General features: G+C 37.6%; 2 protein-coding genes across 5 annotated transcripts; one reads left to right on the top strand and one right to left on the bottom strand.

Moving 5' to 3' along the window:
* Window positions 1-3,172: 3,172 nt before the first annotated feature.
* On the bottom strand, window positions 3,173-7,149 carry LOC110174167 (zinc finger and BTB domain-containing protein 26-like). 4 transcript variants are annotated; one of them, XM_055153496.1, is made up of 5 exons: window positions 7,017-7,135; window positions 6,271-6,337; window positions 5,210-5,349; window positions 4,597-4,909; window positions 3,173-4,178 (listed from the first exon to the last, which is right to left on the bottom strand). In XM_055153496.1, the coding sequence occupies exons 4-5, from the start codon at window positions 4,900-4,902 to the stop codon at window positions 3,261-3,263; spliced, it is 1,224 nt and encodes a 407-aa protein (XP_055009471.1). In that variant the 5' UTR covers window positions 4,903-4,909; window positions 5,210-5,349; window positions 6,271-6,337; window positions 7,017-7,135; the 3' UTR covers window positions 3,173-3,260. The 4 variants fall into 4 exon arrangements, with proteins under 4 accessions (XP_055009471.1, XP_055009473.1, XP_055009472.1 ...); XM_055153498.1 differs by lacking the exon at window positions 6,271-6,337 and having other exon boundaries at window positions 7,017-7,149; XM_055153497.1 differs by having other exon boundaries at window positions 4,597-4,906; window positions 6,271-7,139.
* Window positions 5,861-23,845, top strand: jak2a (Janus kinase 2a). Its single transcript, XM_020940180.2, has 24 exons — window positions 5,861-6,158; window positions 12,893-13,172; window positions 14,472-14,595; window positions 14,664-14,784; window positions 17,070-17,215; window positions 17,920-18,214; window positions 18,346-18,465; window positions 18,539-18,696; window positions 18,781-18,892; window positions 18,976-19,162; window positions 19,420-19,544; window positions 19,910-20,044; window positions 20,130-20,217; window positions 20,565-20,692; window positions 20,764-20,902; window positions 21,048-21,199; window positions 21,277-21,427; window positions 21,501-21,634; window positions 21,714-21,903; window positions 21,982-22,106; window positions 22,354-22,526; window positions 22,633-22,750; window positions 22,829-22,942; window positions 23,020-23,845. The coding sequence occupies exons 2-24, from the start codon at window positions 12,935-12,937 to the stop codon at window positions 23,125-23,127; spliced, it is 3,381 nt and encodes a 1,126-aa protein (XP_020795839.2). The 5' UTR covers window positions 5,861-6,158; window positions 12,893-12,934; the 3' UTR covers window positions 23,128-23,845.
* Window positions 23,846-24,443: the final 598 nt, after the last annotated feature.

Genomic DNA, 24,443 nt, shown 5'->3' with positions numbered 1-24,443 from the left:
AAGCATACATTACATTCATCATTATATTACATTATATCACATTGATCACGGAATTAAAAAATAGCCTAGTTGATCATATGCCTATATAGAATGATGTCATAATCCCAGATGGGGGACAAGAGTATCATTTTTCTATTGATTACATTGTACTTTGACATGAAATATCTAAAAGGTACATTTACAGATATTAAAAGTGTTTAATGTTGCACATTTTTGTCAATAAAAATTTCAGGATAGACACACAGCGTTTATCAGGCTACAACACACAAGTAGATACTTTTTAGCATAAAGTCTCACAGCCACTCACACACCCACATGCAGACGCGCATACATATAACAACAAAAATATATATTACAACTTTTTAGTTTTTGCTGCCCCATTTGTACTAAATATTATTGGTCAATAATGCTTTGATGCCATCTGAAACCCAGCAGTAGTATTAATGAAATAAGAGGCCATTCAATTTATGCAATACAAAGGTCATTAGGATCCATTTACATTGTAAAGTGGCACCTGCTGCTTTCTAACCTCTTTATGGCGCACTCATCATACTTAAAAGTTATTCCAGTGTATTAGTCATTTCAAGTGCCACCCACTCACTCCGCTGCTGTTCTTTTGTGAGCAAGCAGTTACATTAATATGAGACATGGGATTATCAACTGAAACAAAGGCCATGTTGATTTCAGTGTGCCATTTAGATAATTAACTCCAACCATTTTATTAACTTACTCTATAGGCCTACATCCTACACAAATGGACACTATAGACAGTACTAGACACTTCTAAATAAAATATATCAAGACAGTTGTGAGTTTAGTACAAAACATAAAATCTGATTCAATTCCTTGAATTAGAAAATGTGATTTTAGAGAAACAGAAATGTAACTTTATCCCTGAGAACCATCACATCGCATGAGCAATAGACAGTTTGTATAAATCTCTAATCTGTAAATGTCATTGATTATTGGACTGTCGGTTTTGATACAGTATAATTATGTTGCATCATGTCTTGTTAATGATTGGTTAGACCATGTCATTCTCCTCCTTGCACTGAGCTTTCCTACATGTGGGCTACTCTCTGAGACAAGAGTGGTGATGACGTTTCTAGGCCAGAAGTGAGAGTGAGAGTGAGAGTGAGTGTGTGTGTGTGTGTGTGTGTGTGTGTCCGTGTGTCCTCTCAGGAATACCGTAGAATGCATTCACTTACACAGGGATGCTCGGTGAACTGTTCTTCTAGTCAGGTCAGCCACTGAAAAGTTGTCTGTAGACTGTTTTTGGACCAAAAAAAAAGATGAAAATCTGCATTTCTGTGTCTTGGCAGTTAAAAAAATAAATGACACAAGATTTCTCAATTTTTTTATTAATATATACATATATATATATATACACAGTCCCTGACAAAAGTCTTGTCGCTTATCCATTTTGTAGAAACAAAAGCTTATAACCTGACTTTAAATTAATCGATTGGTTTTAGAAGTGTCTCATATGAAAGCTAAAACCCTCCCAAATTATGCTCAATATACTAAAATAAATTTGCTTCACTGAAGAAAGATTGATCATTTAATGAACACAGAAAGGTCAGATTTTGGCAAGACAAAAGTCTTGTCGCCTACAGAAAATTGAACAAATAATTTACTTCAAATACAAAAATATGTTGCATAACGTCAGTGAATTAAGTAGTGGTGCTGTGAGATCCATATTTAATATCTTGTATGACTTCCATGAGCTTGAAGAACTGCATCCATGCAGTTCGACAATGATTCATACAATTTGTTGAAGTCATCAGGAATAGCAAAGAAAGCGTCTTACATGCCTCCCAGAGTTCATCAAGATTCTTTGGTTTTGTCTTCCATGCTTCCTCTTTCATTCCACCCCAGACATGCTCAATGATGTTCATGTCTGGTGACTGGGCTGGCCAGTCCTGGACCACCTTGACCTTCTTCGCCTTGAGAAACTTTGATGTAGAGATAGAAGTATGCGATGGAGCACCATCCTGCTGCAAAATTTGACCCCTTTTATGGTTGGGAATGTAAGAGGTAGCTAATACGTCTTGATATTTTAGGCTATTGATATTGCCTTCCACCCTGCAAATGTCTCACACACCCCCATACTGGATGCAACCCCAGACCATGATTTTTCCGCCACCAAACTTAACTGTTTTCTGGGTGAATCTTGGATCCATGCGGGCTCCAGTAGGTCTCCTGCAATATTTGCGGTGGCTGTGATGTAATTCAACTGAGGATTCATCTGAGAAATCCACCTTCTGCCACTTTTCCAGTATCCATCCTTTTAGCAGGCTGTGGGCCTTGGCAAATGCCACACGGTTTTTTAATTGCCTTTTGTTTAGTGCTGGTTTCTGTGCACTGATTCGACCATGGAGGCCATTTCGAGACAGAAATCTACAAACTGTTGTGGTTGACACAGGGACTTGAGTTGACCAGGCCTGGTGGAGCTCTGCTGCAGTGGAAAAGGGGCTGGCCTTGGATTTTCGAATCAACAAACGGTCCTCCCGAGCAGTTGTCTTGCGGCGTCTGCCGGACCTGGGCTTGTCAAAAACATCTCCAGTCATTTCAGATCTTTTTCTTATTCTTTGTACTTGACGCTGAGACACATTGAAGGTGTCAGCCACCTCAGCAGTGGATCTGGTCTTCAGCCTCTTGATAATTAACGCTTTGGTCTCAGGGTGGATCTTAGGCATGTTGTCAGAGGTCAAGTTGCAGTTGATGTGAAGGTCTGGTGTGCTGGGGTTCTTTTTATACACACCCACTAATTGATTGATCAGTAACTGATCACAGGTGAGGCTGTAATCTAGGATTGGGTGCATCATATGACAAGGTGACAAGACTTTTGTCTTGCCAAAATCTGACCTTTCTGTGTTCATTAAATGATCAATCTTTCTTCAGTGAAGCAAATTTATTTTAGTATATTGAGCATAATTTGAGAGGGTTTTAGCTTTCATATGAGACATTTCTAAAACCAATCGATTAATTTAAAGTCAGGTCAGCTTTTGTTTCTACAAAATGGATAAGCGACAAAACTTTTGTCAGGGACTGTATATATATATATATATATATATATATATATATATATATATATATATATATATATTATATATATATATATATATTATATATTTATATCATAGGCTAAGGCTGCACATGCATAATTGTAACCAAAGCAATAAATATGCAGATCTGCGAACACCGTGAATCTGTTTACTCTTTAATTGACCAATCAATAAAATGCTTTTGGAGATTTGTTAACAGTTACCCTCTTCAAGCACATTTTCCAAATTGCATTTCCCATGAGTGTCCTTTAGGTGGCGCCTTAGGCCTGGTTTGAGATTGAATTGCCCGGTGCAATAGTTACACTTGTGCGGCTTGTAGCCTGTGTGAACATTGATGTGGTATTGCAGAGATGTCTTGTCGGGGAAAGTGCTATGACACAATGGACATCTGTAAGGCTTCACTGGGCCGTGGACTTGTACATGGCGAGACAAGGCAGTCTTTTGGGGAAAGCTCTTCTCACAAACTAAGCACTGATAATAGTGGTAGTCTTTAATGTGCTGGACATAGTTATCCATGTGCTGGAACACGTGGTCACATTGTTGGCATAGATAGGACTTTGAAAGTAGGTTGTCCACTGTGTCTCCAACTATACAACTTTTTACTGTGCTCTGCTTTGGCATATCCTTAGAAATAGCAATCTCAAGTTCTGCCAAAGGTTGTTCAATATTTTTATTCAGATCACTTTTCCCATCTTTTTCTTGCAGACTCTCCAGCAGTCTTCCTTCATTATCAGGACATGTTTTGTCTCTGACTGTTGATGTAGTAAAGCAGTTTTCAGCACTGTGTTGTTTACATTCAAGAGGACCATTTTCAACATAACGGGAAAGGTCACTATGTTTTGAATTGTCATTGGTCGTTATGTTGCTTTCAGATTCCAATACCTTGTTTCTGTTTTCATTATCATCTTCTCTCAATTGTTGTTGAGGGTCAGTATTCTCTGGTTGATTTACAGTATTGTTGAGGTCCTGGGTCTGTGGAATTTCCTTTGCCTTTGAGGTCTTCTCCAAGGTGAAGTAAAGGGAAATGGCCTGAGCACACTGTTCCACTACAGAATTAATTTGCAAAGCACTGGCTGTTGTGAGGTATGTCACCAGTTCACATCGAGGGACCTAAACATATAAATATAGGATAAATAATGTGAGAACATATCAAAGAATATTACTGTAGTGGGCTAAATTGTGGTGATGGTCTGTGAAAAAAAATGCCAATTGAAATGGTGATACTTTGAAACTATTATTTTGTATCAGAACTTGTAGAGGTGTTATTATCTTTTACATTTTGTAAATTGGAAGTGTGGTTTTGCTCCAAGCTTTGAATTTTTTTTCACTATTTTTCTAACTGATGGGAGCAATAAATGTACTTATTTATATAATCATTTGTATAATTTGTATAATCATTAATTACATGGCCTTAAGTCATAAGAATGGATAAAGCCATTAAAGATTGACACAAAAAGGTGTTTTGTCCAAGAGCAGTATTGGGGACACTTGATAAATGATTTTGCCCATATCTGTCTCCTTGTATTACCTCTAAGAGTCCAGTATAGCAGGACAGCAGTAACCTTCTCCCCACTTCAACATTGGTCACCACGCCAACAGCCAGCTCAGTCTGACCGTCATGAAGTAAGAACTGGTCCCGGAGAAAGTCAGAAGCTGCAGCCAGCACCACTTTGTGACCATGAAAACAGAAGGGTTCAGTAGCACCCAAAGGACCCCCCAGCAGGAGAGTGATGTCACAGAAGTGCCTCTCCTCTCTCAGAATATCCATTCTGCTGAGTACAGTGTCAGGGTGGGAGGGGAGTGTGAACCGAAGAGGATCTGGCTGGTCTGACATGAGGCTGCTGTTTGGGAATACAGATGAGGGTGAGAAAAGCACATACAATATCACAACATCCTCATGAAAACAAATGTTTTGATTATTATTTATTTGATTTACATATTTATACATTAAATAAGTCAAAACTTTACTAACCACTATTTTTTATATTTGAATTACGAAAATATGCATACATTTTATTTGTTCATTTTACATTACTGCAGAACTGCAGTGCTATAACTGCACACACTTAAACATAGTAGTGGACAGTGAACATCGCATATGGTGTAATCCAGCCCCATGCACCTCCCTGTAGGATACTCACCCTTGGAGATTATCCGACAAAAACACAAACCGCTCCTCTTCTCTTTTGCATTCTTTTATACTCTTTTCCTCTTTCACTGGTCTATTCTCTTCAGTAAAAACAGTGGTCAGACTGATGCTGTGTGACTTTCTGCTGAGGCCCTTAAATCAGACACAAGAGAAAATTAGTTAACCTCTTCAGTCCCGTAGGTCAGGGTTTTCTTTAGCTTGTTATATTTTGACGAATTAAAACAAAAAAGGGTATGATTATGCTCAGTTGTGACCACACCTCCTAAAACATATATTTATTATTATTATTATTATTATTATTAAAATTTGATTTTTTATTGTATATTTTACATATTGTTAATAAAATATTACAGTTAAGAAAAACGTGCTTTTTCATATAGATAGACCTACTACGTGTGATGCTCCTATCATAACAAGCATGGTTGGTGATACAATAACCAAATCCCGGTGCTCGAAAATGTGTTTATTTTAGTCATTTAGTCATTTAATCATGTTATAAACTATAGGGTAAATGCTAGATTTTTCTTAAAATAAAAACAGTGTTCTAGTTAGTTCTAATTTCATAAAAAAAATAAAACAAATCAGTTATTTCCCCCCCATAACGCTCCCTTTGCCACATAGCAGTGCTTGAGCTCCACCCTCTACAGCCTCACCATGAAGCACAACTCTGCAGCGGTGCTCGGGGGGCTCATGTGAGCGTGAGCGGCGAACGCTTTCTTCTCTGGCCACAAATCTATGTCAGTGCAAGATTATGAACGTTAGGTCACAGGTGCGTTTATCCTGAGCTTTTGGGACGCAGAAATGTAAAGAAAGAACAAATGGCACCAGTCCATTGGCTCCGTTAGCTACTCTGTCCGCAACAGGTCAAGACGCAGCACGCGGCGGAATACGAACTGCGCTGTGCTGGGAAGAGGCTACAGCGGGCAAGAGGATAATAGAGTGTAAGTACTTTGTGATAGCCGGATTCATTAGTGAAACATAGTCAGTGTTTGTTTTACGATTCCATGCTGGGACCTTCAGAAAGTTGGTAAACATGTTGTGCAGGATGCTTACCTTATGTCGTCTGTCAGTCTCGTGTGCAAACTTTATAGACCACTATTCAAGCAGGGCACTGAAAAGTCTGACAAATGCCTGGGTTATGTCGGTCTATTTAAAACAAAATCCAAAACATGCCTATATGATAGGTTTTTCGATTACAGTTCCCTAAAGGCTAAAACACTTCCACATTTTATAGAAGTATCTGAGTTTCAAATAAAATGTGAACATTTTTTAACGATGCACATAAGTAAGGCTGTTACGGATTGCTTCATGGATTGAGAGGTCTTGGCAAACTACAGTGACATTTGTATTCTCAAGAAAAAATGCTTTTATGTCAGTGGTAGAAATTGGTACTGCAGCCATAACTTCCTGTAGCTCCCAGAATGTATTGCTCTACAACTTACTTTTTTTTTTTCATTCGTTTTAGCACATTTTTTAAAAATTGGTTTACTGTGATCTCTTGATTCAAACATGTATCTGAACAGGAGCACGGGTGGTCAAATCATTTGGAACAGTTCTCATCAGTTCACACAGTTCCCAGGCTCTTTTTCAGAACGCTTGCGCAGCTCTCATTCACAAACATATATGAACAATGAATTCAGCGTCTTTTGTTTTTTCAGTATTTAGGTTAGCACGTGGGTACTAAAACTGTCACTTCAACATGGAAATTCAAACAGAACAGCAATGTATAGATAGAGAGAAGGGCTTTAGTAGAGACTTCAGACTGTATGAATAAGCCTGTATAGAGGCATCATACATACAGTTTATATCCAGTGAGTCTTGTCTAATTTTACAGACAAAAAGCACTGCTCCAGCCCCAAATTCTTCAGTGGAACATGTGAACCCCAATGTCAGACTGCACTAAACCAGCACTTCTCTGTGGTCCCTGAGAGGACACAAACGTCTGATCAGCAGCGTCAAAGGAATGAAAGCACACAAACACGTGACCACCGGCCAATAGACTGTATACAGAAGTGGACTAAGGGAGCATGGCATCACCCACAGTGTTGGGCTGCAGTCAAGTGAAGCTTGAGATGCTGCGGTTACAGGGGCGAATTTTGAGCCAGACTTTATATTATGAACAGGATTTTTTAACTGACAAAATAACATGAAAAACACCAAGATCATATAGAGCAGGTTAATATGGACATTTTAAGACCAAAATGACGAGGATCACTGCGGCAGTTACAGAGAGAGGGGCCACAATATTCCAATGTAAGTCAATGGGAGCCAGGGTCAGCAGGAGCAGGAAGCTCCCGCATGCAAATTTCCTGTTTGGAACGCGGCAACTATTGCATTAGCTATGTCCATTTATATATACATATGCCACAGACAGAGAGTTTGGTTGGTAAAACTTGCTTTTGAAAGATGATTGATCTGTTTTGAATGAAAACCTGCATCTTACTGTGATGAAATTTTGTTTAGGAAAATTTAAATTATGTTTAGGATTTTGCATGAGCTGTTTCCCAGATGTCAATTTTCAATGGAGACGTGTCAAAACAATTGAAAAAAACTGTAAACTAAGTTCTGATCGTGGAGCTAAACTGAGTGACCTATATCTGGTTTGGTCTTGTTTTAATCCTGGTTCAGCCCTGACCTAGTCTTGGTTTGGTTTCGGTTATTATTGTAAAATCACCTCATCACATCTGCATTGCATCTGTTTGGATTGATCATCAAATATTGATTGAAGAAGATTACATCCAGGACTACATCAACAGTGTATAAATACATCCACATATTTGGCTACTATTAATACATATGGTCATGAGAAGTGAAATAAGAAGAATAGGGTGGAGGAGGTGATGCTAATGGGTGTCAAAAAGCGGAATTTGAAACACATGAAAAACATTGTGGTTCTGAGATGTATACTTTTTGTTGTTATGACTTTGCAAACAGATATGGCCCTAATGAATAGTGTGTAGAGGTGTGTGGAGCATCACCTATACACAGGCTAGAATAAAGTCATGCGTGAGTCTGAAAGAGATTCATGGAACTCAAAGCAGACAGAAGCATAGTAGTGACAGAATTCCTCGCACATTTTATTGTAGGCTATATTGAGGTGGTCACAGGACTTGAATCAGTGTATAAAAGGGCACTTAAAATTCATGGCAATAACCTAGACAGAACCACTTTGCCATTATAAACAAATATGTATTCTGAACATCTAATATTTGATACCAACGCATACTTAAGGAAAAGGATAATATTGTATGTGTTGTTTTGAAGATATTCCGAATTTTATAGCAAATATATATCTACAACTTAAACTATTCAAAAAGACCAAAACCTCTACACATGAGTCAAGAGTGATGTGTGTGAGTGAAAATTATCGGAAATGATGAATGAATGTTCTGCTGTGTAAGTTGAGGATGGGACCAAAACAGATTTATAACATCTGGTCTAAGAGTGCTTACTTTTAGATCCTTTTACATTAACATGCCCAGGGATCGCAGGTCGAAATTAACTCTTCTGCTATAGCCTGGTAAAATCTTTCCTTCTTGGTCAGTGTCAATACCAGTTTTGATAAATTTTTTAACACAAAATTTTAAAAAAGTGTTTGTTTATTATACCATGTGATCTTTACTAGTTTATGAAACTGGAAAGGTTCAGTTTCATCAAGTCATGTGAGTTGTTTTCGGTATCGTTACTTAAATGAGTACTGGTATCTAGTTTTGTGACAATTCTTGTTTATAGTGTACAGTCCCTTTACCATAAACACTTCATACCATGCAAAAAATAAGAGAAGTAGACTTAGTAGTGTCACACGCCTGTTCTGAGACTGGTGACTTCACTTTTACAATGTTTTAGTCATAACTGAAGCTTTTGATTGAGATGATTGTGATTCATTAAAAGACTCTGACAGTTGATAGCAACACACGTTGTGAAAGTACTTTTTTCCTTTAAACAGTGGGTCATGTTATGATGCAAGATTATGCCTGTAATTAGATAGAAGAATAAGTTGCATTTATGTTTTAGAAATAGGTGATACCATAAATTTAGATGGAGTCAAAGACCTTTGTAACTTTATAGAAGATTTGCTTTTTTTCGAACAAATATTCAAACATATGATTCACAAAGGTTGAAACTTGTTATATTTGTCAGGGATTGGTTCCACAAACATTGTATACTAAATTCAAGATAGTTTTTGGAAACACAAATCATTAGGATTTTTAACTTTATTTAGGTTGGGTTATTAATGTTTATTTAGGTTGACAAAGAAGCCATTTTTCAAGTAATGCTCAATAATTATATATATATATATATTAAGATCTTAACCACATGTCAGGTCAACAAATCTGCAATCTGACAGATAAACAGCAAATTCCACCAAACCTATTGGGATTCTAGAATGTTGTGTTGTACATATTTAGAAAAGATATTGTGCAGAGGTATGACTATGTGTATATATGTCACTGTATTTACAAGGCAGCACATCCCAATAGCTTCCAATAGTAAAAATAGGTTTAGTGGCATTATCCTGCTTTATTTACTTGTGTCAGTGGCATAAAGTAGTTTCAATATCATCATTCATCGCAATATTTCTCTGTAGCAGTGTATCGTTCTTCAAAGTGTATTATCATGACAGGCATGACCTGATTTCACAAAAATATATGGTTTTCAATGTTTAAAAAAAAATTAAATATATTGTAATTTGTAAATTATATCTGGGGTCCTGGGGAATGAGAGCACAAACCATTGATGAATCTCCAAAGTTTCAATCATTCCATTCCTGAAGAAGTAATATTGCCCTAAAGACCCCTATGGTCCTGCAGCACACAGAGAGAAGACCCAGTGCTAGTCCTGAACTTTGGACACAATTGCCTTTGTTTGTCCTATGAGAGAAGGTCACATTGTTGGCTCTAATCAATAGATTAAAGAACAGCCATTTAGGCCAGATTCTTAATACAAGATACATGGCATTTTATGTTACATATAGTTGTTTGTGGAATGGCATTGCCCTGCACGATTGTATTTGTACTATGTTTGTACATGTTCCATTGATTGTGCAGCACTTTGCCCAAGAAAAAAAAAACTTTGTGAGAATCACAGACTGTATAAGAAGAAGTGACCTAAGGGACTGAGACTCTCTGGCCCAGGCTAGCTATTATAGGAGCAAATTTGGAGCTGAGTTCCATATTAGGAATAGGTATTTATTTATGGACAAAAGTGTGAAATAAAAGCACCAGGATCATGTAGAGCGAGTTAATATGAACATTTTAAAACCAAAATGACGAGGCTCACTGCAGCTCTTACAGAGAGTAGTGATCATTTTTCAATGTAAAATCAATTAGAGCCAGAGCTGATGGAAGGTGTTAGCTATGTCTATGGGGACAATAAATATGTTTGACTTGATATGGTGGTTTTATGAGTGTGAAGAAAACTAGGGGATATTCTAAGCAAGTTAAACTGTGAATGGGTGTGAGGGTTCTAGTCAGAATAGGCAGAGAGGCAAATCCACTGTTACAACTGAACACTAAATCATCACATGCTACTGTAGGGATGTCTCATTCACACACATTCCTGTAATAGCATTATAACCTGAAGTTTCAAATATTTATAATTATATACTCACGTCAAAAACAACTAGCATAAAACAGTGCTGTACTGCAAAGTAAAAATAGGATAATGGATATTTAAATCTATTGACTCCTTTTATTATTATCATTTAGGTTGCTCCTTTCTTTGACATAACCACACCGATTTGTGTGCTTGCCCACTTGCCTGGTCAAAAATATATGCTGTTTTATATTTTATTACTGTTACCACTAAATATTTACATATACATCTGGATAATACATATTTTTGCATTCACCACAGCTGATATAGAGCCATATATTAGGTCTACATGGCTTAAGTGGCGTACTAGGTAAGGAGCTATTTTTATTCTGTTGTAGCAGTGAGGAATCTCAACTCTAAAGTGATTTCTATATTTCCAATTGCTCCAGTTTTTAGACATCTGCTTGTGGAGCATTTTAGTTGTCACTGTCAGGGGAGTCCCTCACATACAAATATGCCCACACTGTTTGTAATAAATATGTGAACATTTAGCAGCCAAATTTATTTGCAGATACTTTTGTCTAATATAGAGTGACCGTGTGCTGAGAAGGCAGCATTAGCAACTGTCCTTTAATTGACAGTGACTATGTTTAGAATTATGCAAATTAAGAAAACTCCTGAGACTGCCATAAATGGGTGTAGACAATAGCTTTCTATGCCTTCCAGCATGAAACACACTTTTAGTGTTTAGTTTTAGTTTTGTCAAAAAGGGTCTGTATACTCAAATGTGTACTTCACTGGACTTCATAAACAGGACAGCTTGAGTGGTGGATAGAGCAGAAGGGGGCTGATAGCTTTAAAGACTCTAGCACTGACACAGATAAGGCCAGGCCAAAAAACTGGAGAATACTCTGTGCTAGCTGATAAACGTTTTTGGGTGTGTGTGGCTGACAGAGCTGCTTTTTGATCTGTCAAACATCCACTTCTATGGTAAAGGTGTTACACTGTTACACCACAAGCCCTTGGTTTGATGCAAGTTTCAGATTGTTTACTAAATGTGGCTGGTTGTCTGCCTCTTGGCTAAAATATGATTGAACTAAAGCTAGTCTGCAGTTGCCTTTTGAATGATAAACTTTCTTTGTCCTGGTATGATTCAATATGTACTGTAACCTTGTGCCTTCCTGGACCTCAAAACATGATTGAAATATTTTGAATTTCAGAGACTAAAGTGCATGTTTTCTCAGTGTTGTGCTTCCTCTAAAGGGTTTCCTCTTATCAGCTGGTGAGAGTAGCTTTAGTTGGGCGGCAGCAGGTGGAACAAGACGGCTACATACGGAGTATGACAGCAACACAACCACTCACAGGAAGACAAGTGAGGAAGTTGCTCAATATGAACCTCACAGAAAGTGAGTGTGTCTTGTAGTCTATTGGCCCTTTGTTTAGGCAGTTTTGACTTTTCATAGAAGATTAGATTCAATTATGCAGAAGAAAGCAGAGGCAATTGCATGACTTAATGTACTTTCTTTAGTTTATGAATTAAGTTAAACTAAGTAACTTTCTAGCTTAAGACAAAGTGATGTGGGCATGCATTTGCTTTAGTGTACCTACACAAATGACTGCATATCTCTTACTGCACTTGTGTGATAAGTAATCTCACTGGTAATCTCATAAGTGTCATCTATGTAATTGGTGATGATAAGTTAACACTTCTTCAAGTCTTTGGTAGCTTTCGTAATCAGTTGTGGCAAATAGTATAGTTACACAACAAATCTGTTCTGTAACCACATCACAAGTATAACACTACTATTGAATATACCATAATTACATACCATTCTCATAAATTCATTATAGGGCTGTAAAAAAAAATCAGTATTTATTGTTAGTAAATCTGGTAAACTAGATACTCATTTAAACAATTATCAGTACTGAATACTTGAATTGTATTAGCTACATCAAAATTACACCACATGGTGATATGTATTGAGCAATTATATATTTTGTTTTTTATATCTACATATTTTTCATTGTTTATTATCATTGTGGTCGTTTGAAATTGTGACCAGACTAGTTTAGTATTCATTCTGGTAACTACTATATACCTTTTATATTCACCCATTCTTTCTGTCTTCTTGCTTTTTAGGTCAATGCCCTCCCAGCTGCTTATGGCCTGTATTTTGCAGACATGTCCACTATTTCCTGTAATACTTCTCCACACACTGGACAGGTCCCAGAGGTCAACTCTGCTGCTGGACTCCTCACTAAACAGGAAACTAGCGCCACCGCATGTTTAACTGTCCACCTGTACCACGTAGGAAAGAGAGAGGGAGACAAAGCCGAGGACAACAATGGAAGCAAGCTATTGTTTCCAGCAGGAGAGTACGCAGCAGAGGAGCTGTGTGTTATTGCAGCAAAAGCCTGTGGTAAGACTCAAATACATGGCAAGGGACAACACATTACAGATTAAAACATGGCTTGCGAAAATATGAATATAATATGACCATATACTAAATGTGATGTCTCTTAAAGCAGCAGTTGTGTTTTGTTTGGAAGAAGTGAACAAGAGTGGCCTCCTCTCTATCTCACTGCTACATTGTCTGACTTGTACTTATAAGTAATGATAAGAAATGAGCTTTCCAACTTTCATTATCATCTCCATTCATATTTCCCTTTTTTTATTTATTAATACAGAAATGTTTGTATATGCAAACAATTGGCACTGAAAACAAAAAACACCGCTAAAAAAAATCATGCATTTAGAGTTTTGTGCTATGGTTACCACTTCATTAGTACATTAATAAGTTTCATGTACAACATTCTCATGCCCTCAGTACAGTAGGAATGAGTACTGAATATAATTGTGCAGATTTTACATTTTTTTTTCATAAACAACGAAGTTGTACTGTATACCTTCTCGACTTCCGTATTGTGGTTCACACTTTTCTCTTGCCATTGCTTCACTGTCACAAATGTTTCCTGATGATTGAAGCCACATTTGTTGTTTTCAAGGAGATAGCAGATTGTTTAAAAGCATATGAATGATGTAGCCTGCTCAAAGAATTACAATAAAAACATACATGTAGATTCAATAGACAGTGAATTGTAATTAGATGTATGCATTTGACTTATATTGTCATCATGTAAAAATGTCTTTGTTATGCATTGGTGATTTTTGTTTCAATAATTGTGAGATCAAGTTCTTAAAAAGTATACTGTAGAGGAAATGTACATATAGAAAGAATGGGTAGCTGTAGGGGACCTGTACACATATGGTAAGTTCATGATAAGTACAGTTAAACATAATTGGCAATGATAAGTTAACACATCAGAGAGTGCATTGTCCAAATTATTTGCTGACTTAAACAGATATATCTGCATTGTGATATAGTAACTCAGAGCCTGAATATATTATCAAATCTTTCTATATAATTATGCTAAGTCTTAGTATAAGTATTTCTGCAAGAATAGAAAATGCAGTTTGCAAAATGTGTGTGCCATTACAGTGCTCATTACTGTATTTACCCAAGACAGCTGCCTGCTCTCCACTGTGAACAGACAACTATGCTACTTAGTGTTTGTGTCAGTATGGCTTGTTGCCCTAAACCCTCAGGGATATTAGTCATATGATGTTAGAATTATTCAACATTCAGAAGAACTAAAACATGACTAAATCCACAAGTAGATGTTGTATGCTCTTACAGGTATTGTATGTGTTCTTACAGGTATTGCCCCAGTGTATTGCAGTCTGTTCAGCTTGATGAGAGAAAGTGACTGTATTTGGTTTCCCCCTAATCATGTCTTCAAAGTTCACCCATTGGCCATAGAATACTTGCATTTCAGAATTAGGTACAGTACATGTTTGTTTTATTGTATTTCTTGTACAACAGTTATGTTTATGATTCTCTTGTCCACAGGTACTATTTTCCAGGTTGGTTCAACACTGGGAAAGCCTCCTATGCACATCGCTATGGCATCTACAAAGGCTCTGAGAGCCCTGTTATGGATGACACAGTCATGGCATATCAGTTTTTTCAAGTAAGTTCATATTATATTACAATGATTAATAATTAATGATGAATTATTAGAAACTACACTGAAATTTGAAAACACATCAAATCTCTATGTGAAAAAATATCTATGGACAGGCCAATGTCTTAGGAACAAAAGGATTACACCTCTTTTAATGGATGTAAAAGTTTCAGCCTACAGAGGGCTTAATTTTATAGACACCCTGAAAATCAAAGTGAAATAATGATGTGGCGGGCAAGTCCATTTTGCCAGAATTAAATTAAATGCTTCTCAGTGTCTTGTGTGGCCATATATGCTTGTAAGCATCTTTGAAAACATCATGGCATCAGGGCATCACTGAACTCCTGTGGAGTCTGAGAAGCAACCTAGCAGTGTCTGATGGACCCAAACATAATGGCCCAGAGGTGTTCTATCTGGTTTAAGTCTGGTGATCAAGAGGGCCATTCAGTTGTATCAATCCCTTCATCCTACAGGTACTGCCTGCGTACTCTTGCTACATGAGGCTGGGCATTGTCGTGGATCAGAAGGAACCCAGGACCTACTGCACCAGTGTAGGGTCTGACAATGGGTTTAAGGAATTTCATCCCAATGGCAGTCAGACTGCCATTTTCTAGCTGGTAGAAGTTTCCGTGTACCTCCATGAATATGCCTCTCCATACCATCACTGACCCACCACCATATCACTCATGCTAGGCAGCGTAGTGTTCTCTTTGCCTTGTCCAGACTCTTTCACATCTATCACAGTTGCTCAGTGAACCTGGTCTCATCTGTGAAAAGCACAAGGCACTTGCAGACTTGCCAATCCTGTTGTTGTCAAGCAAATGCCAATGGAGTTCCACATTGCTGGTCGGTTAGCACAGGGCCCACTACTGGATGTGGCACTCTTAAATCACTCTCATTAAGTCTGTTTTTGACTGCTTAGGCAGAGATATTCACACCAGTGGCCTGCTGAAGGTCATTCTGTAGGGCAGCCTGTTCCTCCTGCACAAAGAAGCAAATATGGGCCCTGAAATCCCCTCCATGTTGTGCTGGGAGACGCATTAAATCTTGCTACGGCACGTCCGGATGTGCCATCTTGGAGAAGTTGGACAATTTGTGCAACTTTTATATACGGTTAAGGAATGGCCTCATACTCCCAGTACTGATAATGATTCTAGCCAAAGTCAAAACTAGTGGAAAACTAGCCAAAAAAGATCAAGAGGGAGAAACTTGGAATGACCTCCTCCACATGCAAAACCAGATTTGTTTTAGGGGTTTGTCTCATTTGCCCACTCTAGTGCACCTCTCGTTCATTGCCATTAAAAGATATGGCATTCTTTTGTTCCTAACACATTGCCCTATCCATATTTGTATAGATTTCCACTAATTTTTTTTCACACTGAGACCTTTTGCGTTTTAAGTGTTCCTTTAATTTTTTGAGTAATGTGTTTGCATCATTTCAGGAAATGAACATTTGCTCATATCTCACTCTTTCACTCAAATATTTGAACTGTTTTGTAAAAGTGCTGAGAGCAGCTGATTCAGTATGGTGCAGATGTAAATGGGCATCTCAATGAACAATCATTTTAGTTTTTACAAACCATTTGTCCGTGTCTGATGCTACAAACAATGCTTTTACAGATGAAAATTGCATTATTACAACAAACATTTCAGCTGTTAGGTTTAACAGCAGCTACAGTACAATGTGGAAGCCAGAACACAACTCCATTGGTTAATTGATAATACGTCATAACCATGCATGAACAGCAGGGAGGTCTTGCATTCTTGCCTGTTCATTGCTCTTGCCTTCTTTTTCCCCTCTGATATTATATTAGTGGAGCATGTTTACTTCCATCTGGCTTCTGGCTATCAGTCTGTGTCTTTGGTGAGAAAACAGGAAGTGTGGCTTGCATAGACCACACAATTCTAACCAAAGGTATGACAGGGTTATTTCTGCATATATATTGTACCAAAACAAATAAATATGTCAGGTTTATTTCAAGCATCTATGCTCACAGTGTGTTCCTGAGAGCTGTTCTGTTCATCTTTGTTATCTGTCACTTACACATTGACCCCAAGAGCTATGTGTCAACAGACTGCTACTGTACAGTTTGTATTACAACATTGCCCACACCAACAGACACATGTAAAATCGCATGTTGTCAAAACAAGTGAACAAATATGGTCTTATAATTACAACTGATACAGGTTCATTTTAAAGCAATATGTACAAAAACAGAAAAAACTGTTGAATGAACTTCTCGGTTGAACCGCTCTAGTTTTCTTACATATCAGAGTTTATGTTTGTCTAGTGGCGCAGTGATTACTTGATCGGCCGGGTACATGTGCCTGTGAGCCACGAGGCCCAGGAGGAGTGCCTGGGCATGGCTGTGCTGGATATGATGAGACTTGCTAAAGAGAGTGGTCAATCCCCAGTGGACATCTACAACTATAACAGGTGAACCAGTGCTCAGTGAGAGAGCAGACCAAAGATAAATGTATTATCTGAACTGTAGTATTGAAGTTCAAGACATTCTGTAATTACTTCATTATCTTAAAAGCTAAAACAAAATACAAAAAAAAAATCATTTTGAAAACTGAGTATATAGTTTGACTAAGTTATAGTCAACTGCTAAGGAGAATTTCTGCGTTTCAGAGTATACTGATTTCATAGTTCATCATTAAAATTCTGTGTCGTATAACATTGCTGCATGTGGTCCAGAATAAGACCAGACCTGAACTATTTTTATTTTTATTTGAAAATAAAACATGTTAGATAATTGTACATTAAAACCTTTACAGATTACTATGTGCAACTAATATTTTGATTTCAGTACCAATCAAAATGAAACACAAAACACAGCTGTAAACATGATCAGGATTATGGGCACATGGACAATGTATTTGTCTGTAATAATGATTATTTTATTAATTCGTTTGATCTGTCCTCATTTGAATCTGTTAAAATACAGTATGTACAACTTTTGGACCTTGGATCCTAAAAATGTTGCCCAATGTTTTCCTGTTTTCCCAGCTAATATACTTGAGGGGGATTATTTGTTCTTAATCTTTTAACTAAAGTACCACATATGTATGTGAATTTGAGGTCTTATACATATAACACTCCATTGCATTAACCTATTTTATGTTTTTCTGCATTAGCTACAAATCCTTCCTCCCCAGCTGCATGAGAAACCGCATTCAGGAGTACAATATCTTGACTCGAAAGAGAATCCGCTATCGCTTCCGGAAGTTCATCCAGCAGTTCAGTGAATGCAAGGCCACGCTATGTAATCTCAAACTCAAATACCTGATGAGCCTGGAGATGCTGCTGCCCTCTCTCTACACTGAGCGCTTCACTGTCTCTGATGTCTCCGCCCATCAAGTCACCATAGTTGTCATGGGCAACAAGGGCATCCAGTGGTCAAGAGTGAAAGAGGCCGAGGGTTCAGATGAGGTGAGAGGATTGGTCATGGTAATATCATGTTAACAGGGAAAAGCAGCATCTAACTGTGGCCTGTAGATGGAGCTGTTGACTTTTCCTAGAGAATACATTGTTTCATGTAGCTTCTTACACCTTTTCTACAGGAGTTACAGACATACTGTGACTTCCCAGAGGTGATTGACATCAGTATCAAACAGGCCAATAAGGAAGGCTCTGCAGAGAGTCGCATAGTCACCCTCACCAGACAAGACAGCCAGACTCTTGTGCGTACAATTGCTCCGCTGTTTTAATTTTACTGCCACAAATGAGTTATTGTTTGTCAATGCTGTGCTTTAGGAGCTGGAGTTCTACTCACTGTCAGAGGCCCTCTCATTTGTGTCATTAGTCGATGGGTATTACAGGCTTGTGACAGATGCTCATCATTATCTGTGTAAAGAGGTAGCACCCCCCAGACTTCTTGAATGCATTCAAAGCTACTGCCATGGCCCTGTGTCGTAAGTCACTCAAAGCATAATACACAAAAGTTACATTTCAGTAACTGATTTTGGAAATGCATGACATAACCTCTTTTTTCATAGAATGGAGTTTACGATCAGTAAGCTACGTCTAGGTGGAAATCACCAAGGGCTATACATCTTACGGTGTAGTCCGAGAGACTATGATAAATTCTTCATGTCGTTTGTGGTTGGGGTCAGCTGTTTTTTTTGTTTGTTGTTTTTAATTTTTTTTTACAGTTAGGCAGGATACAATAATGTTTATTTTGTCATTTTTAGTATGAAACAATGGTGGACTACAAGCACTGTCAAATAGTGAAGACAGAGGCAGGGGAGTATACCCTGAGTGGTGCCAAGAGAAGCTTTGGATCTCTGAAGGAGCTATTAAACTGCTACCAAAAGGAGGCGCTGCGTACAGATGGTTACACCTTTCAGCTCACAAAGTGCTGTGCACCAAGCCCCAAAGGTCCGCTTCACAGTAACTGCCATAGTATGATAAAATAATAATTACATAATGAAATATAGTACTGAAAACTTGTTATGCAATATTCAGCTCTAAATAGTATTGCATGCTTCACAACCTCTCTGGGGGTAGCAAGCTGATGAATGCAATGTGTTATCTATAAAAGTGAAAAATGCACAATGCAATTTCAATAATTATTTGCATGTTTTAGTATGAATTCAATATGAATAGATGCATGTTTTGGGTGTTTCTTTTTTCAGATAAGTCCAATCTACTGGTGTGTAGAAACAGCCAAGGAGCTGATGTTCCTCTGTCACCATCACTACAAAAACACAACATCAGCCAGATGGTCTTTCACAAGATCAGAAGAGAAGACCTTGTCATTGTATGTGAATGTATTCCATTGTTGTACATTTTAGTACAGAGTACCTCATACAACCACGAATAATCAAAATTAACACCAAAACTAATAGTACACTAGTTATTTCATATATAAAAATATGAGAGTACTTATTTCTTAATTATTTTTAAAACGCAAAGCTGTTAATTAAAATAAAAAGGAGAAGGCAAAATAGAAAATGTCCCAGTTTAGTGATCACTATGCTGCTTTCCGTCACTGGCCTTCCCCTGAGACACTTCATACCAAATAACTCATTTAATTGGCCAACCACTAATTATCTTTAACGATGTGTCTGCTAAATCTTGCGCTTCTCCATGATTGACCTTTGACCTCACAATGTACCTCCCCAGAGTAAGAGCTTGGGCCAAGGGACTTTCACCAAAATTTTCTGTGGAGTTCGTAAGGAGCTGGGAGACTACGGAGAAGTTCATAAAATAGACGTTGTTATTAAGATCCTGGATAAGGCTCAACGCAACTACTCAGAGGTGAGCTATCCATTACAAAATATATTATTTGACAGTAATAGTAAGACAGTAGTGACTAACATTTTTTTGGTTTATTCTTTCACAGTCATTCTACGAAGCAGCCAGCATGATGAGTCAATTGTCCCATAAGCATCTTCTCCTCATCTATGGTGTGTGCGTTTGTGGAGATGAGAGTAAGTTTCTGAAATACGCAAATGCTGATGTCAGTAGACCAGTTGTGTAGCAACTAGCATCACAACCTAAAGACTCTCCTCAATTGACCGCAGGAAGCACGGAGGACGGAGGAAAAGGGTTGCTGACCTTTTTGATGGTTTTCAGCCCTTACTATACAGATTAAACCCTAGAGAGGTCCTTTTAAGTGATTCTCTATTTTAGGTTAATGAGTAATAAGGAATATATTTGAACCAAAAGAAGATATGAAGTTTCAATATAATTAGTCTGGAGTTATTTCTATTTCAAATTTGTAGTGGTAAATAGACTCCAACGGTATTGACAGCTTTATTTTTTGTTTCTCTTTTAGACATGATGGTACAGGAGTATGGCAAGTTTGGCTCATTGGATATCTACTTGAAAAAGAATAAAAGCAGTGTGAATATTACCTGGAAGCTCGAGGTGGCCAAACAGCTGGCTTGGGCTATGCATTACCTGGTAAGAATTCAGAAATTAGTATTAGTTTGTTAGCATGGTGTAGACTTTTTATTTTTTCTTAATGCACACAGGAGAACAAGAGCCTCATACATGGAAACGTTTGTGCTAAAAATGTTCTCTTGATCCGAGAAGAGGATAGGAAATCAGGGAGTCTTCCCTTCATCAAGCTGTCTGATCCCGGGATCAGTATCACAGTGCTGGCCAAAGAAGGTGAGAAAGCTACAGCTACAAAATATGGTGTTGTATCAGTATGCCATTATTGGGAATGGTATTGTTTGCCTATGTACATATGTATGTTTCATTTTATAAAAGGAAGTGCACAACTTTGGTTTCTTAATTTGTTTTTTATCCTCAGTCCTAGTGGAACGTATCCCATGGGTGCCTCCAGAATGCATTGAAAACTCCCAGAATCTCAGTTTGGCCACAGACAAGTGGGCATTTGGGACCACTCTATGGGAAATTTGCAGTGGTGGGGAAAAACCTCTGAGCACTCTAGACAGCTTCAAGGTCTTCATCACTCTATTACTTATTCATATTTTCTGTCAAGTCAAATAGACCATTGGAGGTTGCGTTTTGTTTTGCAGAAAAACCTGTTTTATGAAGACAGACATCAGCTGCCTGCACCAAAGTGGACAGAACTGGCCAATCTCATTAACAACTGCATGGACTATGAAGCTTCACACAGGCCATCCTTCAAGGCAGTTATCAGAGACCTTAACTCTCTCTTTACCCCAGGTTATACACAATAACTACAGTATATTTTAGAAAAGTGTAAATGTAAATGTGAAAAATTATTGTAACTTTCCAGACTATGAACTGCTTGTGGAGAGTGACATGGTGCCCAATAGAACGCGAGCATTTGGCTTTCCTTGGACTTGTGACAACCAGGAACCTGCCCAGTTTGAAGAAAGACACCTTATTTTTCTCAAACAGCTGGGCAAAGTGAGATAAGTTCCATCAGAAAATCCAATATGTACTTTTCCACTCTGGGTTAACTGAATGAGCCTTATGTTTGATCCAGGGTAATTTTGGCAGTGTGGAGATGTGCAGGTATGACCCATTACAGGACAGCACAGGAGAAGTGGTAGCAGTGAAAAAACTGCAGCACAGCACAGCAGAACACCTGAGAGACTTTGAGCGGGAGATAGACATACTCAAATCTCTCCAACATGAGAATATCGTCAAATATAAAGGAGTCTGTTACAGTGCAGGTACAAACAGCCTTTAAAGTATTTGATCTATTGCTCAATACTGTATTCAGTCAAAATCATTTGTCTGGTCTATTTTAGGTAGAAGAAATCTCCGTCTTATTATGGAATATCTCCCTTATGGAAGCCTGAGAGATTACCTCATCAAAAATAAAGATCACATTGATACCAACAAACTTCTGCACTATGCCTCTCAAATTTGCAAGGTAACAAAAGTTGTAAATACAGCATAAAAATGTATTTTATACATTTGCTGTGATTGTCATAGCACTCCTTTTGGAACTACAGCTTCTGAGGTGCAGCTCATCCAAGTTAACTCATTTTGGTTCAAGAAAACAAATTAATGTGCACACTATCTTGTAGCAATTTTATCTTGCAAGATGTTGTGAAACAAAATTTTGCCGCATCCCTAATATCTTGACTTGTATAGCTCATTAATTTGTACATTCCCAGGGTATGGACTACCTTGCCATGAAGCGCTACATCCACAGAGATCTGGCAACCCGAAATATCCTGGTTGAGAGTGAGATGAGAGTAAAGATTGGTGATTTTGGACTCACAAAAATGTTGCCGCAAGACAAAGAGTACTACACTGTCAGAGAACCTGGTGAAAGTCCCATTTTCTGGTGAGCAAATTAAGACTGCATTTGATTCATTAAAGGTATATATATATATATATATATGTGTGTGTATATATATTATATGCATTAGCTAAATGTCCTGTCTGGCTAGGTATGCTCCAGAATCACTGACACAAAGCAAGTTTTCTGTGGCATCAGACGTGTGGAGCTTTGGCGTAGTTCTCTATGAACTTTTTACCTACAGTGACAAGAACTGCAGTCCCCCAGCAGTATGGCATCTCTTTCATCTGTTGTTTTAATTAATGTATTTATTTATTTGTGGTAAACTTGAAGTATATTCTCAACAGGTATTCATGGAGAAAATGGGAAAAGAAAAGCAAGGCCAGATGATTGTGTACCATTTAATAGATTTGCTGAATAAAGACTTCAGGCTGCCAGCTCCAGACAATTGCCCCAAAGAGGTCTTGTAGTCCTTACATTGCTTATTTACTCTAAAGATTATAACTATAACAACTGTCTTTCTCACTCACTCTTACAGATTCACAAAATGATGATCGAGTGCTGGAGCAGTGACCCCACAAAGCGCCCTACATTTAAGACTTTAATGCACAATGTAGAAAGTGTAAGAGACAGCAATAATCATTGACCAACCTTTGGCCTTTAAGTGTGGAGAGCCTCGAGTCAGTTCAGGATTTGTGAATGTCACTGATTGGACAGTTGAAGCATTCAAGGAAAAGGGTGTCAAAAGTGGTATGGTTTGACTAGTTATTATATTACTTCATTGTCTGACAAATGTAATGAATAAAATGGCTAAAATAATATAGGTATAAGGTATAAGTGCAAATATTGTAATAGATAGGTTTAGTACTTTACCATTTCTATATTTTCTTAAAAAAAAAAAATTAATAAAAAATGTAATTTAGTTGTGTGTCTATGTATTGTTGAAATGTGATATGCAAAGTAAATGTGATGTGATTTGAAGAGTGCCTGCAAAACAGCTGTGAAAAATATGTAAATTATTAGTGGGTGTTGCCAGTTAAACAACATAACTTCTTTTGAAGTAACAGTAATTTTGTTTATTTGTACATTTGTTTTAAATATCAGACATTAGGCCAGAGGGATTTCAGACACACAGTCAAGTGAATGTATGGCAGATTTTGCTGGAAAAATTATAAGTTAAAATGTTTTAAAAAGGTTTTGTGAATATACTGTAAATATATTTTTGAGATATGCGTTATATATTTGTACAAATTTAGGGTCATAATGGTATGTTATTATGAAGTGTATGCTCATTTAAAGTCCACTGTCTTACTTTCCAGGTGGAGAATGTGTTACTTTACGCGAATAAACTTGTCTAGCATTCATTTCATTGCAGGCGTTTTTATTGCTCAAAATACCTTGAAAAACATGCATTCTCACTCTCCACAGATCTGATATGGAACTTGGCCTTATGACACCACCTGCTTGTTTACATGAATATGAATATGTGTAATATCATACTGTTGACGGTCTAGGCAAATGATGACATCTCTATGGAGACAGGCATCAGACCTTCCACCAGAAAAGTTACTCAGTGCATATTTAAGTGGTTTTTTTTTGTTTTTCTGTACTGAATATTGTGAAAAATTTGATTTCTACAGTGCATTCCTGTAAATACAAATTTGGAAAGTATTTTAGCATTGCCATACAAAATGACTGCGTAAATACATGTATGCTTGGCAGTCCTATGCTTGTGTATTCTTTAATCCATTCAGTACTAACTGGGTCAGGCAAACCAGTCTAGTGATCTGTTTCAGGTCTAAGGGCGTTGACAGTATTGCCAGGAAAGTTAAATGTTGTGACAAATGACAATGAGATGTGACAATATGTGCACAGGCAAGACTTTGGATACTTTTTATGAATAAAAAAAAAAATACAGTTTGTGTTTAAGTAAAAAGCTGACTATGACATAACCTTGCCATA

Source organism: Boleophthalmus pectinirostris, unplaced genomic scaffold (assembly GCF_026225935.1).
Source record: "Boleophthalmus pectinirostris isolate CB_2022bp ecotype Guang Dong unplaced genomic scaffold, ASM2622593v1 HiC_scaffold_18, whole genome shotgun sequence".
Lineage (NCBI taxonomy): Eukaryota > Metazoa > Chordata > Actinopteri > Gobiiformes > Gobiidae > Boleophthalmus > Boleophthalmus pectinirostris.
Note: the sequence above shows the minus strand (reverse complement) of the source record. Positions and strands in the feature narration are given on the sequence as shown.

What these genes read in the sequence shown, in the direction of transcription:
- LOC110174167 (XM_055153498.1), bottom strand. Translation starts at nt 4,902, where the DNA reads ATGTCAGACCAGCCAGATCCTCTTCGGTTCACACTCCCCTCCCACCCT. An exon ending in GCTATACTGGACTCTTAGAG is followed by an intron (nt 4,179 to 4,596) that starts GTAATACAAGGA and finishes TTATATGTTTAG; the next exon opens with GTCCCTCGATGTGAACTGGT.
- jak2a (XM_020940180.2), top strand. Translation starts at nt 12,935, where the DNA reads ATGTCCACTATTTCCTGTAATACTTCTCCACACACTGGACAGGTCCCA. An exon ending in AGGCCGAGGGTTCAGATGAG is followed by an intron (nt 18,215 to 18,345) that starts GTGAGAGGATTG and finishes CCTTTTCTACAG; the next exon opens with GAGTTACAGACATACTGTGA. An exon ending in ATGCCTCTCAAATTTGCAAG is followed by an intron (nt 22,107 to 22,353) that starts GTAACAAAAGTT and finishes GTACATTCCCAG; the next exon opens with GGTATGGACTACCTTGCCAT.